Source organism: Medicago sativa, chromosome 1, assembly GCF_051527215.1.
Source record: "Medicago sativa cultivar Bolivia chromosome 1, Bolivia_mono, whole genome shotgun sequence".
NCBI classification, from domain to species: Eukaryota; Viridiplantae; Streptophyta; class Magnoliopsida; order Fabales; family Fabaceae; genus Medicago; species Medicago sativa.
The window spans coordinates 76,153,501-76,170,375 of NC_140749.1; the positions used below are offsets into that span (position 1 = coordinate 76,153,501).

The 16,875-nt window shown below is 34.7% G+C and overlaps 4 protein-coding genes and 1 non-coding gene across 5 annotated transcripts; all 5 read left to right on the forward strand.

Annotated features, from left to right (window-relative positions):
• Nucleotides 1-211: 211 nt before the first annotated feature.
• Nucleotides 212-3,007, forward strand: LOC146957513 (beta-carotene isomerase D27). Its single transcript, XM_085736903.1, has 8 exons — nucleotides 212-359; nucleotides 432-521; nucleotides 637-741; nucleotides 1,622-1,721; nucleotides 1,841-1,932; nucleotides 2,027-2,107; nucleotides 2,407-2,475; nucleotides 2,566-3,007. Exons 1-8 carry the CDS (start codon nucleotides 234-236, stop codon nucleotides 2,701-2,703), a joined length of 801 nt encoding a protein of 266 aa, XP_085593029.1. The 5' UTR covers nucleotides 212-233; the 3' UTR covers nucleotides 2,704-3,007.
• A 1,746-nt stretch (nucleotides 3,008-4,753) lies between these two features.
• LOC146957514 (receptor-like serine/threonine-protein kinase ALE2) lies at nucleotides 4,754-9,830 on the forward strand. The gene is made up of 8 exons (XM_085736900.1): nucleotides 4,754-4,963; nucleotides 5,065-5,265; nucleotides 5,888-6,259; nucleotides 7,071-7,277; nucleotides 7,774-8,145; nucleotides 8,282-8,525; nucleotides 8,611-8,758; nucleotides 8,925-9,830. Exons 1-8 carry the CDS (start codon nucleotides 4,960-4,962, stop codon nucleotides 9,300-9,302), a joined length of 1,926 nt encoding a protein of 641 aa, XP_085593026.1. The 5' UTR covers nucleotides 4,754-4,959; the 3' UTR covers nucleotides 9,303-9,830.
• A 627-nt stretch (nucleotides 9,831-10,457) lies between these two features.
• On the forward strand, nucleotides 10,458-11,424 carry LOC146957515 (uncharacterized). Its single transcript, XM_085736909.1, has one exon. The coding sequence runs from the start codon at nucleotides 10,519-10,521 to the stop codon at nucleotides 11,281-11,283; it is 765 nt and encodes a 254-aa protein (XP_085593035.1). The 5' UTR covers nucleotides 10,458-10,518; the 3' UTR covers nucleotides 11,284-11,424.
• Nucleotides 11,425-12,548: 1,124 nt separating this feature from the next.
• LOC146957516 (uncharacterized) lies at nucleotides 12,549-13,585 on the forward strand. The gene has a single exon (XM_085736913.1). The coding sequence runs from the start codon at nucleotides 12,669-12,671 to the stop codon at nucleotides 13,413-13,415; it is 747 nt and encodes a 248-aa protein (XP_085593039.1). The 5' UTR covers nucleotides 12,549-12,668; the 3' UTR covers nucleotides 13,416-13,585.
• Nucleotides 13,586-16,751: 3,166 nt separating this feature from the next.
• On the forward strand, nucleotides 16,752-16,849 carry LOC146957517 (small nucleolar RNA Z43). The gene has a single exon (XR_015025285.1). It is a non-coding gene; the product is annotated as a small nucleolar RNA Z43 (small nucleolar RNA).
• Nucleotides 16,850-16,875: the final 26 nt, after the last annotated feature.

Genomic DNA, 16,875 nt, shown 5'->3' on the forward strand with positions numbered 1-16,875 from the left:
TATTTTTAAAATTAAAAACGTAGTAATCATATGCATTAATTTATCATTCTCTAAAAAACTACTCTTTTAATTTTTTTGAAAGATTTTTCCATTTTCCCTCATATTTTTCACCCCTCAAAGTCTTCCCTTCCTCTCCCCTCCAAACTCGCAAACAAAGCCTTAGCAAACACGGAGAGTTGAAGTGAAGTGTGGTTAGTTAGTTAGTTTAGTTAAGTTGTTACAGTTAGGAAGAAATGAAGGCGCTAAGTATTGTTGTTGGCGGTGTTCCAATTCCAACGCTTTGTTCTAATGGAATTCGTAAACGTCAGTTCTGCGTTTCAGCTTCTTCTTCTTCTTCATCTTCATCAGGACCCAAAACGGTTTGCATCTTCTGCTATTGTTTTTCGTGTGCGATTATGAAATATTGTGTGTTTTGATTGAATTTGAATTAGGTGGGAGTTGCAGCAGCTTCAAAGAGTGAATACAAGCCTGGGGTTATTGATGATTTGTTCCTCAATTTGTTTCGCACCAAATTGGTTCAGGTAACCTAACAGCCCCTTCCAGTTAACTTATTTATAGCTTTTAGAAAGAAAGAAAAGAGGGATATATGAATATGATTAATGTGGTGGGTGGCTGAGTATGAAAATACTATAACAGGAAGTGGGATGGGACTCGAAGAAACCTGGATATGACGGACTAATTGAAGTTGCTAACCGTCTAATGATGAAAGGCACTACAAACTCCGATACCATAGAAGCTACGGTAATTTTCTCTTTCAGAATCTCGATAACTTGTAATAATAGTATTTCGCTTCAGAAGTGTTCCTTACAAACCAAAACCATGGTTTCAAAAGGTTTATATTCAACTGAGTTAATGCAATGCATGTTTGAATTGCATTATTTGAGCTTATAGAAAGACTTAAATTTTGTGTGACTGTTTAGGAGAAGTTATGAAGACAGATTATCAAACTGTTTATAAGGTGTTTTCAGCTTATTTTCATAAGTTCTCCAGATAGCTTATGAAAACAGCTTATATTTTATACGAAGACAATTTAATGTTATTTATCTTTTGCTATAGAAATAGCTTATGTACAAGCGCTTATCATAATAAGCACTTGTGAGCGGTGTATGTGTATCCAAACAGGGCCTTAGCAAGAGAAAGTAAAGCTTTTGGTTCAAGTTAATAAAAAAAAAAATCCTAAGATGATAAAAATGGAAACTTATTTTGTGTAGACTTTTATTTGAAAAACTGATGAGATAAGAATTTGATGTTTTTGGGGATGGATGGCAAAGATCTCCACCATTTTGGTTTTGAGAGTTTGGTATAGATCAGGTATGTTTGGGTTGGTGGCTAGAGTGGAATGGAATAAGCTAGTTATCTTTGCGAAAAAATGGACTTTACTTCATTCAATTCTATTCCGTTTTATTCCAATCCACTTCATTCAACTCTATACCACAATTCCAGACATACCGTAATACAATGTTACTTATTCTGGTCATACATGTATGTGTTTCAACTTTTCACATCACTGCAACATAAGTCATCACATTTGTGATATAGTAATTCACCTTATATGATTCTTCTAAACTTTGAATGGTCATTTGTCCAGAGCAAGTTTGTTAGCACTTATGTCTTGTTACAGGTACGAATTTTGAGGTCTTTGTTTCCTCCATTCCTTTTGGAGCTCTATAAAATGCTCATAGCTCCTATAGGTGGAGGCAAAGTTGCCGCTATAATGGTTGGTGAGTCTGATAATATTACATCTCATTTTACAATTCTTCAAGATGATGTTCCCCTGAACGTAACAAGCTAGTGAGAAACTTTTTTGAGATATCCTTAAACATTTATTTAAGTTTTGAAGCAAGGGTTACTGCACTTACTTGTCAATGGCTCATGGGACCCTGCAAAGTCAATTCTGTAGACCTATCAGATGGAACCTCATGGAATAGTGGGGTGATCACTTATACCTTTCGCTGTGTGTTTATGACTGAATAACAATATCATCTTGTATTATTGAAAGTGGTGTATGTACTATAAAATGTTGTAGGTGCATGTCGAAAGATGCAAGTATCTGGAGGAAAGCAAGTGTGTTGGTATCTGCATCAACACCTGTAAGTTTCCAACACAGGTTAGTGATTCTTCTAACTCTTATCATTTTCTCTTCATATCTGTGTCTTAAGCCGCCAGTTCTCATGGGAAGGGATATCTAGAGTTTGACCGAGGGTAACAAAATTATGGCCAGTGATTGTTTCAGTCAGGATTTGAACTCGGATTCAACCAAACGATTTGTCTTTAACTGAAATGCATTAAACATTTGAGTCCGATCCCTTGGTTTTTTCATGTTAGTATAAGAGTTAAATATATTCTGCCAGCTTTGAAGTTGTTGCATTTTATGGATGGTTCGATCTGACTCTATTTTAAATTTAGACCTTCTTCAAGGATCATATGGGAGTTCCATTACTCATGGAGCCCAACTTTGCTGATTATAGCTGTCAGGTAATAAATATTACGTATTCTCTTATGGAGTTCAAATTTATATGATGAGGTCGCTAATGTCACTATTTTCTTGACCTTTTAAATTTGCAGTTCAAATTCGGAGTTCTTCCCCCACTTCCTGAAGATGACACCGTCCTGAAGGAGCCTTGCTTGGAAGCATGTCCAAATGCTTCCCTACGAAGATTGGCTTCCAGAAACACAGGTGTGACTGCCTGCCCAAAGACATGAACATATTTTTCTTGGGCATAGAGCTTTGAGTACATTGATGAACACTTTCCACAGCCTTTTGCACATTCTAGCTCCAACTTGTCTTTGAAGATGGAACTGAAGGCTTGGGTAATGGGTCTTCCACAACGATAATTCATCTTTGATTCTCATGTTTGAAATTATTATTTAATACAGCCCATCTCTGTAAATATATTGTTAATTCGTTGGACTTTATTGTATATTATGAATGTATTCCCCGAATGAATTCATTGAAAACATTTTTAGCGATTTTTGAGTTAAGATATCGAAGGAGTTCTATGTTGAATGTCGCGTTGGATCCTAGCTACTAACATTTTACCATCCATTAGCAATTTAAGCATCAACCTTTGTCTATCCAAAACAAAAACTTGTCAATGTTGTTGTTATTATTTTCTGTCCGATTCTACTTGTAAAAGCGGTATTTGTTTCCTTTGCATGCCCATTAATTCAGATAAGCTGCTTTGATTTGTGTTGAGTAATCTCTCCCCTTCTGTGCGACGCCTGTTTATCACCGAAGGAGAAATGCATGTTAATCCTGCAGCTGAAAAGAAAATTCCAAAAGTTGGGAAAACATTCTATAGTTGTTTCCAAAGGATAGAAGGACGATGAAATAACATTGAAAAATTAAATTTCTCTTTTCTAAGAGAATGGCTTTTGAGAATTGAAAAACTAGAGGAATAAATATAATACTATAAATTTGCAAAATATATAATTTGGTGGTGATATTCATTCATTCTCGCACAAAAAAATACAATGCTATTCATTCAAAATGAATAACTGCTTTTCTTTTTATAATGACAAAGGAAAAAAGAAGAAAAAACTTACAAACAAAGCTCGACTTCGGGAATCAAGCCTCAACATTGTCTCCAACTCCGATTGGAAAGTCTGTCAAAAGGTCAAACCTGACCTTGAAGAGCGCCTGAGCTTGACCAAGAAATTAGTGCAACAATTGCCCTCTCTAAACATATGTTGAAAAGAAATGTTAGGAATAAACTCCTTTAAATAATAAAAAAAAGGTTTTGCTAACGAATTCTCTAAGGACCTTGATTAAAAAATCTTTCATTAGAAACTTTGTCTTGGAAATACAAGTGTAACATCCCAGACTGCTTTTCGGATTGCCGACTGACCCCACAAACCAACACGAGTCTTTTCAACGTGTTTAGTCCTCACTCGTACGCTTACCGAAAAACTTCCTGGTAGGTCACCCATCCAAAGACTACTCCAAGTCAAACACACTTAACTGTGGAGTTCTTATAGAATGGGCCAAACAATTCTTATAAGCCTTCCTTCAATCATGCAATCTCATACCTGCACGGCCTCAGGATCTCTCTCGTTTTGTTGTTATTCGGTTCATCTAGAAGTTGTCGGGAGCCGCTCATTGTCGTGCCTTGTGCACTGGTGACCACTCCCCGCCCTCGTCAGCCTTGGGTGTTACATGCCCACCAGCTTTCGCTTGGTTCGTCCCTGAACGACACCGTATTGGGAGAGGTCTACTCTGATACCATTTGTAACATCCCAGACTGCTTTTAGGATTGTCGACTGACCACACAAACCAACACGAGTCTTTTCAGCGTGTTTTGTCCTCACTCGCACGCTTACAGGGAAACTTCCCGGTAGGTCACCCATCCAAAGACTACTCCAAGTCAAGCACGCTTAACTGTGGAGTTCTTATAGAATGGGCTACCAAAAACAAGATGCATCTTCCACCAAAACTAATGTTACGGGAAGTATCACAACTTTCACCAATATTCAACTTAACACGTTTATAACAACTTCCATCAATATTCAACATAACACATTTATCTTGAGATGAGTCCATTTTACAATATGACGATTAATTTGATGCTAAAAGAAGTGAAATATCAAAAAAAAAATTAGGTCGTTATATTACATCTATAAAATGAAGGACATTTTGGGTTTTCCACTAAGAAGTCTTATTCAAATGTGACCACAATGGTCAAAATTTTCAAACATGATGACACTTTCACACTCTAGCAATGACACAAGACCAAACCACTAAATCCTTTTCCCCAAGACAAAACCCAGAAAAAGAAAGAATAAACACACAAGATACACACAGGGAAACTTGTAAACAGTACCAAACTCTCCCAACAATTCAACTTCCTCATGCAAGCACACACTTCACTTCCCCAATTCAAAATCCCCCCTTTTCCTTTTTGAATCCAATCCAAATTCCCTTAGATCCATCTCATCCCAAAAATCCCCCCTTTTTCTTCTATGGGTAATTATACATTTCATTACAATAACCCATCTCAATTTAATGCCTCGTTATATTATATGATATATATTTATGCTGATTCAGTATTTTCACAATTGATGCAGGTGAGTTTGAAATGGGTCAAGGTCAATGCATATTGGTGAAAAGAGTGTTTGTGTTATTATTTAGTACAGTGTTTATAGTTGAATGTGGTGCATATGATACAACACTAGAAGCTTCTCATTTATCTATTTCTCCTATGCATTCTGTTGCTGGTTCAATTCCTGCTGCTATGGCTCATCCACCATTGTCCCCTTATCTTTCCAGTAAGTCATTACACTCTTTTGCAATAAAAGTAAATCATGGGTCTGTTTACTTTCTATAAATATTTCAATTTTCATTCTCAAAAATATTAATTTGTTTTAGGGTTAAATACATATCTGCCGTGTCAGCTTCCGTTAATGGGAGTTAATTAGTGGAGATTAATTTTTGAAGGCGGAAAAGTTTATAGGGATCATTATTCAATGAAAAATTTTAGAGGGACTAAGAATGAAAATTGGTATATTTAGAAGGATCAAAAAGATATTTTATTATTTAACTGTTTATTTTAAATTGCTAACAGTAAGATGTTGGACTCCGTTGTGAGTTGTGACATAGAAAAGATGGAAGACTTCTTAGGAAGACTGCATTTTTGGAAATAATGGAAACTTTTGAAAATGCTTACCATTTTCTTTTACTATTTTTCGATTTTGTTAAAGAAAATGGTGAGAAAAATACTAAATCTTGTTTTTTGTAATCTTTTTTAGGTTTAAGTGAAAATGAAAAATCAAGAATGCTAGCAAAGGGATTTTTTTTCCTTCCCGATTTCTAATGCTGCTTTCCATTAATTAGAATATGTTGTAAATTTGTATTGCTATATGACTTGGTATGATTTTTTTATTCGACCAGATTGTTGTGAAAAAGACATGGTGTCGAAACGAGGTAGTGAAGGCTGCCATTGTGTTTATCCTGTAAAGTTAGACCTTCTTCTTTTGAATGTCTCGGAAAACCCCGACTGGAATCTTTTTCTTGATGAATTGGCCGCACAATTGGGGATGCGTGCTACACAAATTGAGCTGATAAACTTTTATGTACACAGCTTATTGACTTTGAATATATCAATGTATATCACTCCGCGAAAAGAGATCAGTTTCTCTGCCAAGGAAGCATCTAAAATAAACTCCTCCCTTTTATTTCATAAGGTTCGACTAGACAGTAGATTCGTGGGCGATTACAGGGTTCTCAATTTGACCTGGTTTAAACCTCCAACTCCTTCTAAAGGTAAATGGGTCTGAACTTCTGAAATATGTCACCACAGATTGTGATCTTTTGGTGTTCATAATATTTGAAAAGTACTTACAATGAGATCATTATTGTACAGAAAATATATAGTGAATTTTTTTCTAACTTGGTATTGAAACCTTTGTTATGTATGTAATCTTTCTGTTTTAACAACTTAGACTGCATTATTTTCATGTATATGGATTACTTGTCCATTTGTTTTGTTTCATTGTTGCTTCACTTCTAAGTGGTAAGGAAAGAAGGAAAAATATATGTTGAAGATATGGGGTCTAATCCATTATTTACTCACCATGGCTTCTTGGCTTATTCTGATTTTTCCTGCTAGCCCAAATCTTGTAATTCTGATGCTCGTGAAAATCTTATGCTGCATTGTTCTTTGTCAAATTTAAATCTGGATTTTTGACTGTACATAGCTAAATATTTATGTCATAGCAATGCTTAGAAGATTTTAGCCATCATGGATTTGCACCTTGTATACATTCACCATTACAAACATGTTACTGCCTCTCAGTCTTCCTTGTTCCCGGATTTTATATAACTCATTTAGTGAGTTATGTTTAATTTTATAGCAACACTATGAATACGGTTAGGTTTTTTGCTCATTCAAAGCTTTAGACAATTTAAGCAACTACATCTATTTTGCATAGTACCAGAGACTTTTCTGTGACTACTGATAGAAGTTGAATAGCAATCATGTGCCTCCTTCTGGGGGTGGATCCCTGGATAGTGGGTCTAAGAATAAATATCTATGCATTTATGTATTATAATGTATCTTTGCATTCTACCGCAGCTCCTACTTTTGCTACATCAAATGTGAAAACTCCTGAGAGACAAGTACCTACAGCTACATCATCGAGTACTTCAGACAAGGGAAGGCATTCAAATTTGCTTGTTATCCTTGGAATTGTTACTGGGATACTCATCATGTCCATTATCTGTGTACTTATACTTTGTTTATGCACGCTGAGGCCAAAAACAAAAAGACCTACAGAAACTGGCAAGTATTCTAGTTGTGACTGTTATTGTATTTAATTTTCATTTTTGCATTTCCATAATAGCATTCTCATGGTGAAAACTGCTATAAGTTATACACTTGGTCACCTTTCTTGATTTGGATATCATAAAGGCAGTAAGTGTAACAGTTAAATCGAGGCAAATTGGGTTCCTTTCAAAGAAAAACTACTTCATGACACAAGCAGTTTATAGGATTGAAAGTTTTCTGGACTGAAGCAAATTCATTGCTTTTATTTAGCACAAGTATTTTCAAAGAAGTTTGTAGACTAGAGAAATTTGTATTAGATTTGAATTTGAACTTGTATGATGTTTTGTGATTGATCAAGAAACTTGATTAAGCGTACAATTTTATCTATTGAATTGGGACTGGAAAATTGATGCACACTTGCACACAATATTATTTCCATTATCGTCTGTAAAACTGTATGGTATTCTATACTTCGATGCCTGCTACTGACATTTTGCTTTATTTCCTGCAGAAAAGCCAAGGATAGAACATGTAGTTTCATCTGTTGCATCACATCCCCACCCAACCAGTACACGATTTATTTCTTATGAAGATCTTAGAGAAGCAACAAATAATTTTGAACCAGCAAGTGTACTTGGAGAAGGAGGTTTTGGTAGAGTTTTTAAAGGTGTTTTGAATGATGGAACTGCTGTTGCGATTAAGAGGCTTAATAATGGAGGGCAGCAGGGTGACAAAGAGCTTTTGGTTGAGGTTGAGATGCTTAGCCGGCTGCATCACCGTAACCTTGTAAAACTAGTTGGGTACTATAGCAATCGTGACTCATCACAAAACCTACTTTGCTATGAGCTTGTCCCAAATGGAAGTTTGGAGGCCTGGCTTCATGGTATTGTAATTTCTCGAATAATGGGTTCAGTTTTTTAATCTTGAATGACCTGCTTTGTGTCTCTATTGTTACATTGATAGTTATTTTCAGAAATAATTTCATTATGCTCAATTGAAATTGGCCTTGATTTCCCTAGGTCCCTTGGGAATAAATTGCTCTCTGGATTGGGACACCAGGATGAAGATTGCACTTGATGCCGCAAGAGGACTTGCTTACCTGCATGAAGATTCACAGCCATGTGTCATACACAGAGATTTCAAGGCATCTAATATATTGCTTGAGAACAACTTTCATGCTAAAGTTGCTGATTTTGGTCTAGCTAAACTAGCACCTGAGGGCAGAGTTAATTATCTGTCTACTCGAGTTATGGGCACATTTGGGTTAGTTTCATTCTTTTCTTTCTTTCACTTTTATTTCCATTTGATTTATAGTGAAGGTTTAAGATGAAATGAAACTATTATGTAGGTATGTAGCACCTGAGTATGCTATGACTGGACACCTACTCGTTAAAAGCGATGTTTATAGCTATGGGGTTGTCTTGTTAGAATTGTTGACCGGAAGGAAACCTGTGGAAATGTCACAGCCAACTGGACAAGAGAATCTTGTAACTTGGGTTAGATTCATAACTCAACATTTCCTCATTATTCTCATTCAGTTCAAACTCTAAAGCATTTCCACCTGGTTTCTGTTGGAAATGATTGGAATATGAAACTAAATCCGTCCTTTGTAGTCTACACTTGATAGGTCATAGAAAATAATTTACCGAACTATACTTTCAGGCAAGGCCAATTCTTAGAGTTAAGGAGCAGTTAGAAGAACTTGCTGATCCAAGGCTTGGGGGAAGGTATCCAAAGGAAGATTTTTTCCGTGTTTGCACTATTGCTGCAGCCTGTGTTGCACCTGAAGCAAGTCAACGACCTACAATGGGGGAAGTGGTACAGTCACTTAAAATGGTTCAGCGCATCACAGAAAATCATGATCCTGCATTACCGTCATCCAATACAAGGCCCAACCTGAGACAGTCCTCTGCCATTTATGACTCTGATGGGACATCTTCGATGTTTTCTTCTGGTCCTTACTCTGGTCTAAGTGCGTTTGACTATGACAACACTTCTAGGACAGCTGTTTTCTCTGAAGATCTTCATGAAGGACGATGAATGTAGTTTGAAATGCAAGCTAACCACGAACCGGCAAACAATCCAAATGTTCTTACATCTTAATTTAGAGATCTGTTATTTCTCATGGCTGAAGGTGGATGGAACCATACCCCATGAGCAATGAAAGTTTATATGTGTTGTTGCTGGTTCGCTAGGAAGGGGATTCTTCTGTTGTCGTTTTCGCCATCCTCCATGGTAAACCACAGTCCTGTTCTCCCCTAAGTGACAGTAGTTCCAAGCGGATCAAATTTTATACTTCCTCATTTTATCCATATTATCATAACCAGATGTATGCCCTTGAGATTGTGAATTTGACCTGAAAGTCATGTTGGCTCCTCTTTAGGTGGTATATTATTCAGGCTCAGTAGGAAATATGTGGTCTATATTAAGGCCTAAAAATATCATACTTTAAAGAACTGTAAAATTTATTATTGATTTAAATTATTAAAAATAATTTCTATGAATACAATAATGATTTTTTTTTTTTTGAAGAATATGAATACAATAATGATGTTGATTGGTTTCAAATTTTTATCTGAATATATAATATTTTATTTTTATTTTTGTATTATTAATCGCTTATATCTTCCAATTTTTTGTTCTATATATGTTGATAAATTATCATTCTCCTTATCTCCTGATTTTGTATTACTAAATTACACAGTCTATCATGCAATGAGAGGAATGTTAATTAGAATTACAAGACTTGAATCGTAAATTTATATCTAAAAAATTTAGAAAAATTAAATAAAGGTGAATTAGTTTGTTGTATTAAATTTCAATTATAGGTCATTTAGTCTGCCAAGCCAGCCTGTCTCTTTCTATTTATGCATGTAACCTTCTATCGATCATTAACTATTTTATATTTTTTTTCAAATTTCTGTGTGTCTTTATCTCTTCAAATGAAATAAATGAAGGAAATTATAAATGGAGAAGATACTAACTGTATGTGTAATATATATTTGTATGGACGACAATTACCGTCAAGAGTACCAGCCTTTTTTTTTGTTTGTTTTGACAGAAAGAATACCAACCTTTTAGGTTGCTATTATTATGCAGAATCTAATGAGAGCCTATAATCAAAAACTGAAAAGGTGCCAAAATTTGTGTGGAAATTCTCTTTCCACCTACAACAATAAAACCCAACCCTTACGACCTCAGTTTCACCGTCTCCCGTTGTCTCTGCTCTTTGAATATTTTTTGAAGAGAAGAGACAATGGATTCCAGGTTCAATAAAAGCCTCCTTGTCATCCTATCCTTCTCTTCTCTTCTTCTATCTTCCAATGCCGTCCCATCAAGTCACATTTCCACAAGTGTCCCAGCCCCAGCCCCTTCAATCCAATATGTTGATTACATTCTCCCGAAAAGAAAACCGAACCCTGCTATTGGTCTGTTTGAGAATTCCGTCCCTCTTAAAAAACAGAACTCTGCTACTGTTTCTCCAGATGATTCCGTTTTTGAATTTGAAGATCCAAACTTGCTAGGATCCATTGCAGCAGACATTGCCAAGAATGCCGATCCTGAGATCGTAAAATTATGTGTCGACGGAGAAAGTCCAGCTCTTTGTGCTGCAACCATTTCGTCACTCTTGAAAGGTCCTTTTGATCCCCTCAAGGCACTTGAGATTGAGGTTGATTTCACCCTCAAACAAGCCAAGAGTGTAGCTGCTATCATTACCGAGTTGCTTAAAGACCCTAGCACTGACAAAAAAGCCATCAAAGCTCTTGAGATATGCCAAACACAATACAATTCAATGCTGGATGCAATCAATGAGACAGTTGAGTTACTTGGACAACACAATGTTGTTGACTCTTTTTTCAAGTTCAGTTCTGTGATATCATACAGAACTACATGTGAGGATGCTTTTGTCAAATCTCCTGGAGTTGTAATACCATTTTCTCAGGATTCACGTACTCTATTTGAATTGGGTGGTAATTGTTTGGGCATCATGAACACTTTAGTTAATAACCATAAGTTTTAAATTAATTGGTTCATGAAATGGGAGATCATGATATGGGAGGGAGGGAGAAGAAGGTGGTGACTGGTGAGGTTGTATCATTAGTAACACTATGATTTGTACCCTTTTCATATTGTTATGCAATGATACTGTTATCATAATATACATTGATGACTAGCAAACATACATGCTTTTACTATGATTAAGTTCATTAGAGACAAGTTTAACGTGGAATTGGCACGTTTGTCCTAAGACTAGATCAATATAATCAATCATTTTATCAATTGCGTGCGTTTGGATACACACCTTGAAGGAATGTTGCTTCTCCTAACCACTTCAATACAATTGCTAGGCTTAGGCTATATATAAATAGCCTAATTCTTTACCAATAAACAATAAGGAGGCTTACTACCTTTCAAAAAAAATTTAAGGAGGCTTACTAGAAAAAATTAATTTTAGATCTTTCATCATATAAATATATATTTTAGAGAGAATTTTCATATTCTCTCTGAATTCTATTTCTCTTTCACTCATTTAAGAAGATGGTTTTATGTCATTTTTTGATCTAGAATCAATCATATACAATTTTTGGTCATAAAAATCCGTATAGTTTATTATTTTCAGCTTCCTCGTTTTATCCATATTATTAACTTGATATATATGCCCTTGGGACTGAATTTGGCCTGAAAGTCATTTTGGCTCCTCTTTAGGTGGTATATAATTCAGGCTCAGTAGGAAATATGTACATTTAGGCCTAAAAATATCATGCTTTAAAGAATTATAAAATTTATTTGTTATTGATTTAAATTATTAAAAATAATTTCTATCAATATAATAATGGTGATGACTGGTTTCTAATTTTTATCTAAATATACGATTTTTTTTTCTTCTTCTTATTGGTCTCTATATCTTCCAATTTTCCGTTCTATATATGTTGATAAATTATTAGTCTCCTTATCTCCTAATTTTGCATTACTAAATTACACAGGCAAATAATGCAATGAGAGTTGAATGTTAGAATTATTTGATTTTAAAACTTCAATTATAATCCAAAAAATTCAGGGAAAAAGTAAATAAAGGTGAATTAGTCTTATTGTATTAAATTTCAATTATATGTCTCTCTCTATTTATGAATGTAACCTTGTGTAAGGTTTTATGTATGTGTACGGACGACAATTACCGACAAGAATGGCAACCTTTTAGGTTACTATTATTATGCAAAATCAATCTACAACAATAACTAATGAGAGCCTGTAATCAAAAACTGAAAAGGTGCCAAAATTTGTGTGGAAATTCTCTTTCCACCTGCAACAATAAAACTCAACCCTTATAAACAAGAGTCATGTTACAACCTAAGTTTTACGGTCTCCATTTGTCTCTGCTCTTTGAATATTTTCCGAAGAGAAGAGATGATGGATTCTAGGTTCAATAAAAGCCTCTTTATCATCCTATCCTTCTCTTCTCTTCTTATATCTTCCAATGCCGTCCCATCAACTCGCGTTGATGATTCCATTTCCACACGTGTCCCAACCCCAACCCCTTCAAGCGAAGTTATTGATTACATTGTCCCAGAGCAACCAGACTCTGGTCTCAATATGCCAGAGAATTCCGCTTCTCCAGATGATTCCGTTTTTCGATTAGAGGATCCAAACTTGCTAGGAACTGTTTCAGAAGACATTGCCAAGAATGCCGATCCTGAGATCGTAAAATTATGTGTCGATGGAGAAAGTCCATCTCTTTGTGCTGCAACTATTTCATCACTCTTGAAAGGTCCTTTTGACCCCCTCAAGGCACTTGAGATTGAGGTTGATCTCACCCTCCAACAAGCCAAGAATATAGCAGCTATCATTACAGAGTTGGTTAAAGACCCTAGTACCGACAAAAAAGCCATCAAGGCTCTTGAAATATGCCAAACACAATACAAATCAATGCTGGATGCAATCAATGAGACAGTTGAGTTACTTGGACAACACAATGTCGTGGATTCTTTTTACAAGTTCAGTTCTGTGATATCATACAAAACTACATGTGAGGATGCTTTTGTCAAATCTCCTGGAGTTCAAATGCCATTTTCTCAGGAATCAAATGCTCTATTTGATTTGGGTGGTAATTGTTTGGGCATCATGAACACTTTAGTTAATAACCACAAGATTTAAATAAATTAGTTCATGAAATGGGAGATCATGGCATGGGAGGGAGAAGGAAGGAGGTGGTGACTGGTGAGGCTATATACACTATGTTATGTGCTTTTCATATTGTTATGCAATGATGATATTATCATAATATATATTGATGACTAATATACATGCCTATACTATGATTGCAAGTTCAAGGATCTTAATTAGGGTAGAGTATGTATGTTTTGCAAAAATGGATAACGCATTCCAATTAAAATTTGGAAACAATTTAGATAAATAACATAATTTAAACATGTGGTTAATTATGTTGAGTAAAGAGTTTAATGAATATTATATGAATAACTAGCGTTTGAACCGGCACTCTGTGTCCATTTGTTTGCTTTTTTTTTTTTATTGCATTAATACAAGAACATATTATACTTATATTTTTCAATTTTCAATGAGACATACAATCTAACAAATATAGTATTAATTTTTATCTTTTTGAATGACACCTAAAATTTAACATTTTTGTATGCAAATGTGTTTAAAGGTATAGTTGAAAGTGAAAAAGTGAGCCCATAACCATGTATTTTCTTTATTTATATATAGTATAGATGACAATAGTCATTAAAAAATCATACAGAAGTGAAAAATTCATTAAATATTTACTCGATACAATTAACCACAATATTTAATTTGATTATAAGGTAGTAGTCATTTTGATCCCTAAACGTGTAACGAGTAGTCACAATAGTCCCTCATTGTATTGAAATTTCAAAATAGTTTATGATTGTGCACTTCATTAGTCAACAATTCCTGATATCAAAATAGTCTCTCAATGTTGACATTAACTTATGAGGATTGATATGACAGTAAGTATATTGAGGGATTAATATGACAATATTAACGAAACATTTCGATGTTAAAGACTATTTTGATTAACGAAATGCACAATAAGACTATTTTGAAATTTTGATACACTGTGTAATTGTTATGGCTATTTGTTACACATTCACAAACCAAATTCACTATACCCTTTGATTATTAATTAATATTAATAGGAAAAGGGAAATGTTAACCAGTGCCCCCGAGGCACTGGTTAAGGAGTTAAATATAGTAGTATCTTGCATTGAAAGTTGTGTTGTCATTGCATTAAAAGCTTAAAAAATGTTCTTTTTGACTTAAAATTTTCACGTTTGGCTTCCTTAAACAGTGCCCCGGGGGCACTGGTTAACATGATCCATAGGAAAATGCTAACAAATGCACTAATAACACTTTTTAAAAGTTTAAAATAATAAGATTGTATGAAAATATGTGCATTCAATGCATTGAAAATTGCAATGTTTAACTTTTTAAATAAATATAAAAGTTTAAAATAATAAGATTGTATGAAAATATGTGCATTCAATGCATTGAAAATTGCAATGTTTAACTTTTTAAATAAATAATTTCTTTATTTGGGATTTGGGATGAATTTGAAATGGAACATTTTAGTCTTTTAAAGAAGACTTAATAGTAGTTTTAGCCCCTTAACTTTCTCAAAGTTGCGATTTTGGGCCCCTAAGAAAAAAAAACTACAAAACCGCCTCTTAAATTTTGCACATGTGGTAGTTTTGGCCCCAAGGCCAATTTTGACTAGGTCTACGCTGACGCGACACCCTAAGTGAGGTACCACGTGTTATTTATTTTTATTTTTTTATATTTAAAATTGGCCTTGGAGGGCCAAAACTACTACAGTTGCAAAACTTAGGGGGCGGTTTTGTAGTTTTTTTTTAGGGGGCCAAATTCACAACTTCGTGGAAGTTAGGAGGCGAAAACTGCTACTAAGCCTTTAAAGAAAGAAAATTGCTTTTCTAACAATGAAAACTTCCTATTGACACAAGTAAAATACTAAAATGCCCCCAGCGGCAGTTAACAACCGTTGGATCATGCGCCGACAGTTAACTGCCGCTGGCTCCTCCAGAGGTAGTTAACTGCTGCTGGCTTTGCTACTTTTTATTATGATTTTACGCGTTTCGGTCAAAAAATCAAAATAAATCGAAACTTATTCAGAATTCCATGAAGCTTTACAGAAACCTCTATAAAAATACATATAGATGGTGTGAAAAGTTTCGTAACATTCCGAATAAGTGTCGATTTCTTTTATTTTTTTGACCAAAACGCGCAAAATCGCAATTGAAAAAATAAAAAAAAATCGACACTTATTCGGAAATTTACGAAACTTTGCACATCATCTATGTATTTTTATAGTGGTGTCTATAAAGTTTCGTAGCATTTCGACTAAGTCTCGATTTATTTTGATTTTTCGACCGAACCATGCAAAATCGCAATTTTTTTTCCAAGTGCGAGTCCGAAAAAGTGTCCTAGAGGTTGAACTTTTTCACACTTTTTTGCACTCATGTTTAGAACAAAAAAATAACATCTCCCACAAAAAAATATGAATTTTTCGACAAGGGACGCATTAAATATGAATTTTTAACGCGCCTAAAATTTAAGACACGAAAACATCAACCTAAAAATTGAATTTTGAGCTGTTTTTTTGCAGACACCTCTATAAAAATACATAAAGAGGATCTGCAAATTTTCTTAGTATTTCGACTAATCCTCAATTTATTTTGAATTTTTTACTGAAACGTGTAAAATTGCAATATTTTTCCAACTGCGCGTCCGGAAAAGTTATATAGAGGTTGAATTTTTTCATTATTTTTTGTACACATATTAAGAACGTAAAAAAAACATTTCCTGCAAAAAATTAGATTTTTCGACAACGGATGGATTAAATATGAATTTTTAATGCGCAATAACTCAAGAAACCAAAACATCAAAACGTCGACCTAGAAATTGAATTTTGATCTGGTTTTTTGCAGACAGCTATAAAAAAATATATATAGAGGGTCTGTAAAGTTTCGTAGAATTCTGAATAAGTTTCGATTTATTTTGATTTTTCGACCGAAACACGTAAAATCACAATAAAAAGCAGCAAAGCCAGCGGCAGTCCTCTGGAGGAGCTAGCGGCAGTTAACTGCCGGCGCATAACCCGATGGTAGTTAACTACTGCTGGGGGCAATTTGGTCATTTACTTGTGTCAATAGGAAGTCAAAAAAGCAATTTTCTTGAAGAAAAGCCCAACAAATCTCTCTCTTTAAAAACCTAACCCTCACATTCACAATCGTAGAATTGTTAGCCGCAAATTGGATCCTCTTAACCTAGTTAATTCCCGAATCGCTTTCTATTGTTTTTCAATCGCAATTTAAAGTTTGGTTTTTTATTCTCCATTGTTTATGTTTATTTTTAGTTTCTGGGTTGTTGTTTAATCTCTATGTTCCTTTTGTTCTAAACTTGCTTTGATTTTTTATACCTGAAACACAAATTGGACTGTGAAGATTCCTGTGATAGGTCTCGTTCGTCGTAATTGGTCTTTTTCGACCTTGCCGACCATCCTGTTATATCACCACCCATATTCTGAGTCCTTTTTTCACAATCAACAATTACTTAT

Excerpts from the sequence above, each read along its gene's own strand:
- LOC146957513 (XM_085736903.1), top strand. The coding sequence starts at position 234 with ATGAAGGCGCTAAGTATTGTTGTTGGCGGTGTTCCAATTCCAACGCTT. Across the intron at positions 742-1,621 it reads CCGATACCATAGAAGCTACG|GTACGAATTTTGAGGTCTTT; the intron begins GTAATTTTCTCT and ends GTCTTGTTACAG. Across the intron at positions 2,108-2,406 it reads CCTGTAAGTTTCCAACACAG|ACCTTCTTCAAGGATCATAT; the intron begins GTTAGTGATTCT and ends TTTTAAATTTAG.
- LOC146957514 (XM_085736900.1), top strand. Across the intron at positions 5,266-5,887 it reads ATTGTCCCCTTATCTTTCCA|ATTGTTGTGAAAAAGACATG; the intron begins GTAAGTCATTAC and ends TTATTCGACCAG. Across the intron at positions 8,759-8,924 it reads AAGAGAATCTTGTAACTTGG|GCAAGGCCAATTCTTAGAGT; the intron begins GTTAGATTCATA and ends CTATACTTTCAG.
- LOC146957515 (XM_085736909.1), top strand. The coding sequence starts at position 10,519 with ATGGATTCCAGGTTCAATAAAAGCCTCCTTGTCATCCTATCCTTCTCT.
- LOC146957516 (XM_085736913.1), top strand. The coding sequence starts at position 12,669 with ATGATGGATTCTAGGTTCAATAAAAGCCTCTTTATCATCCTATCCTTC.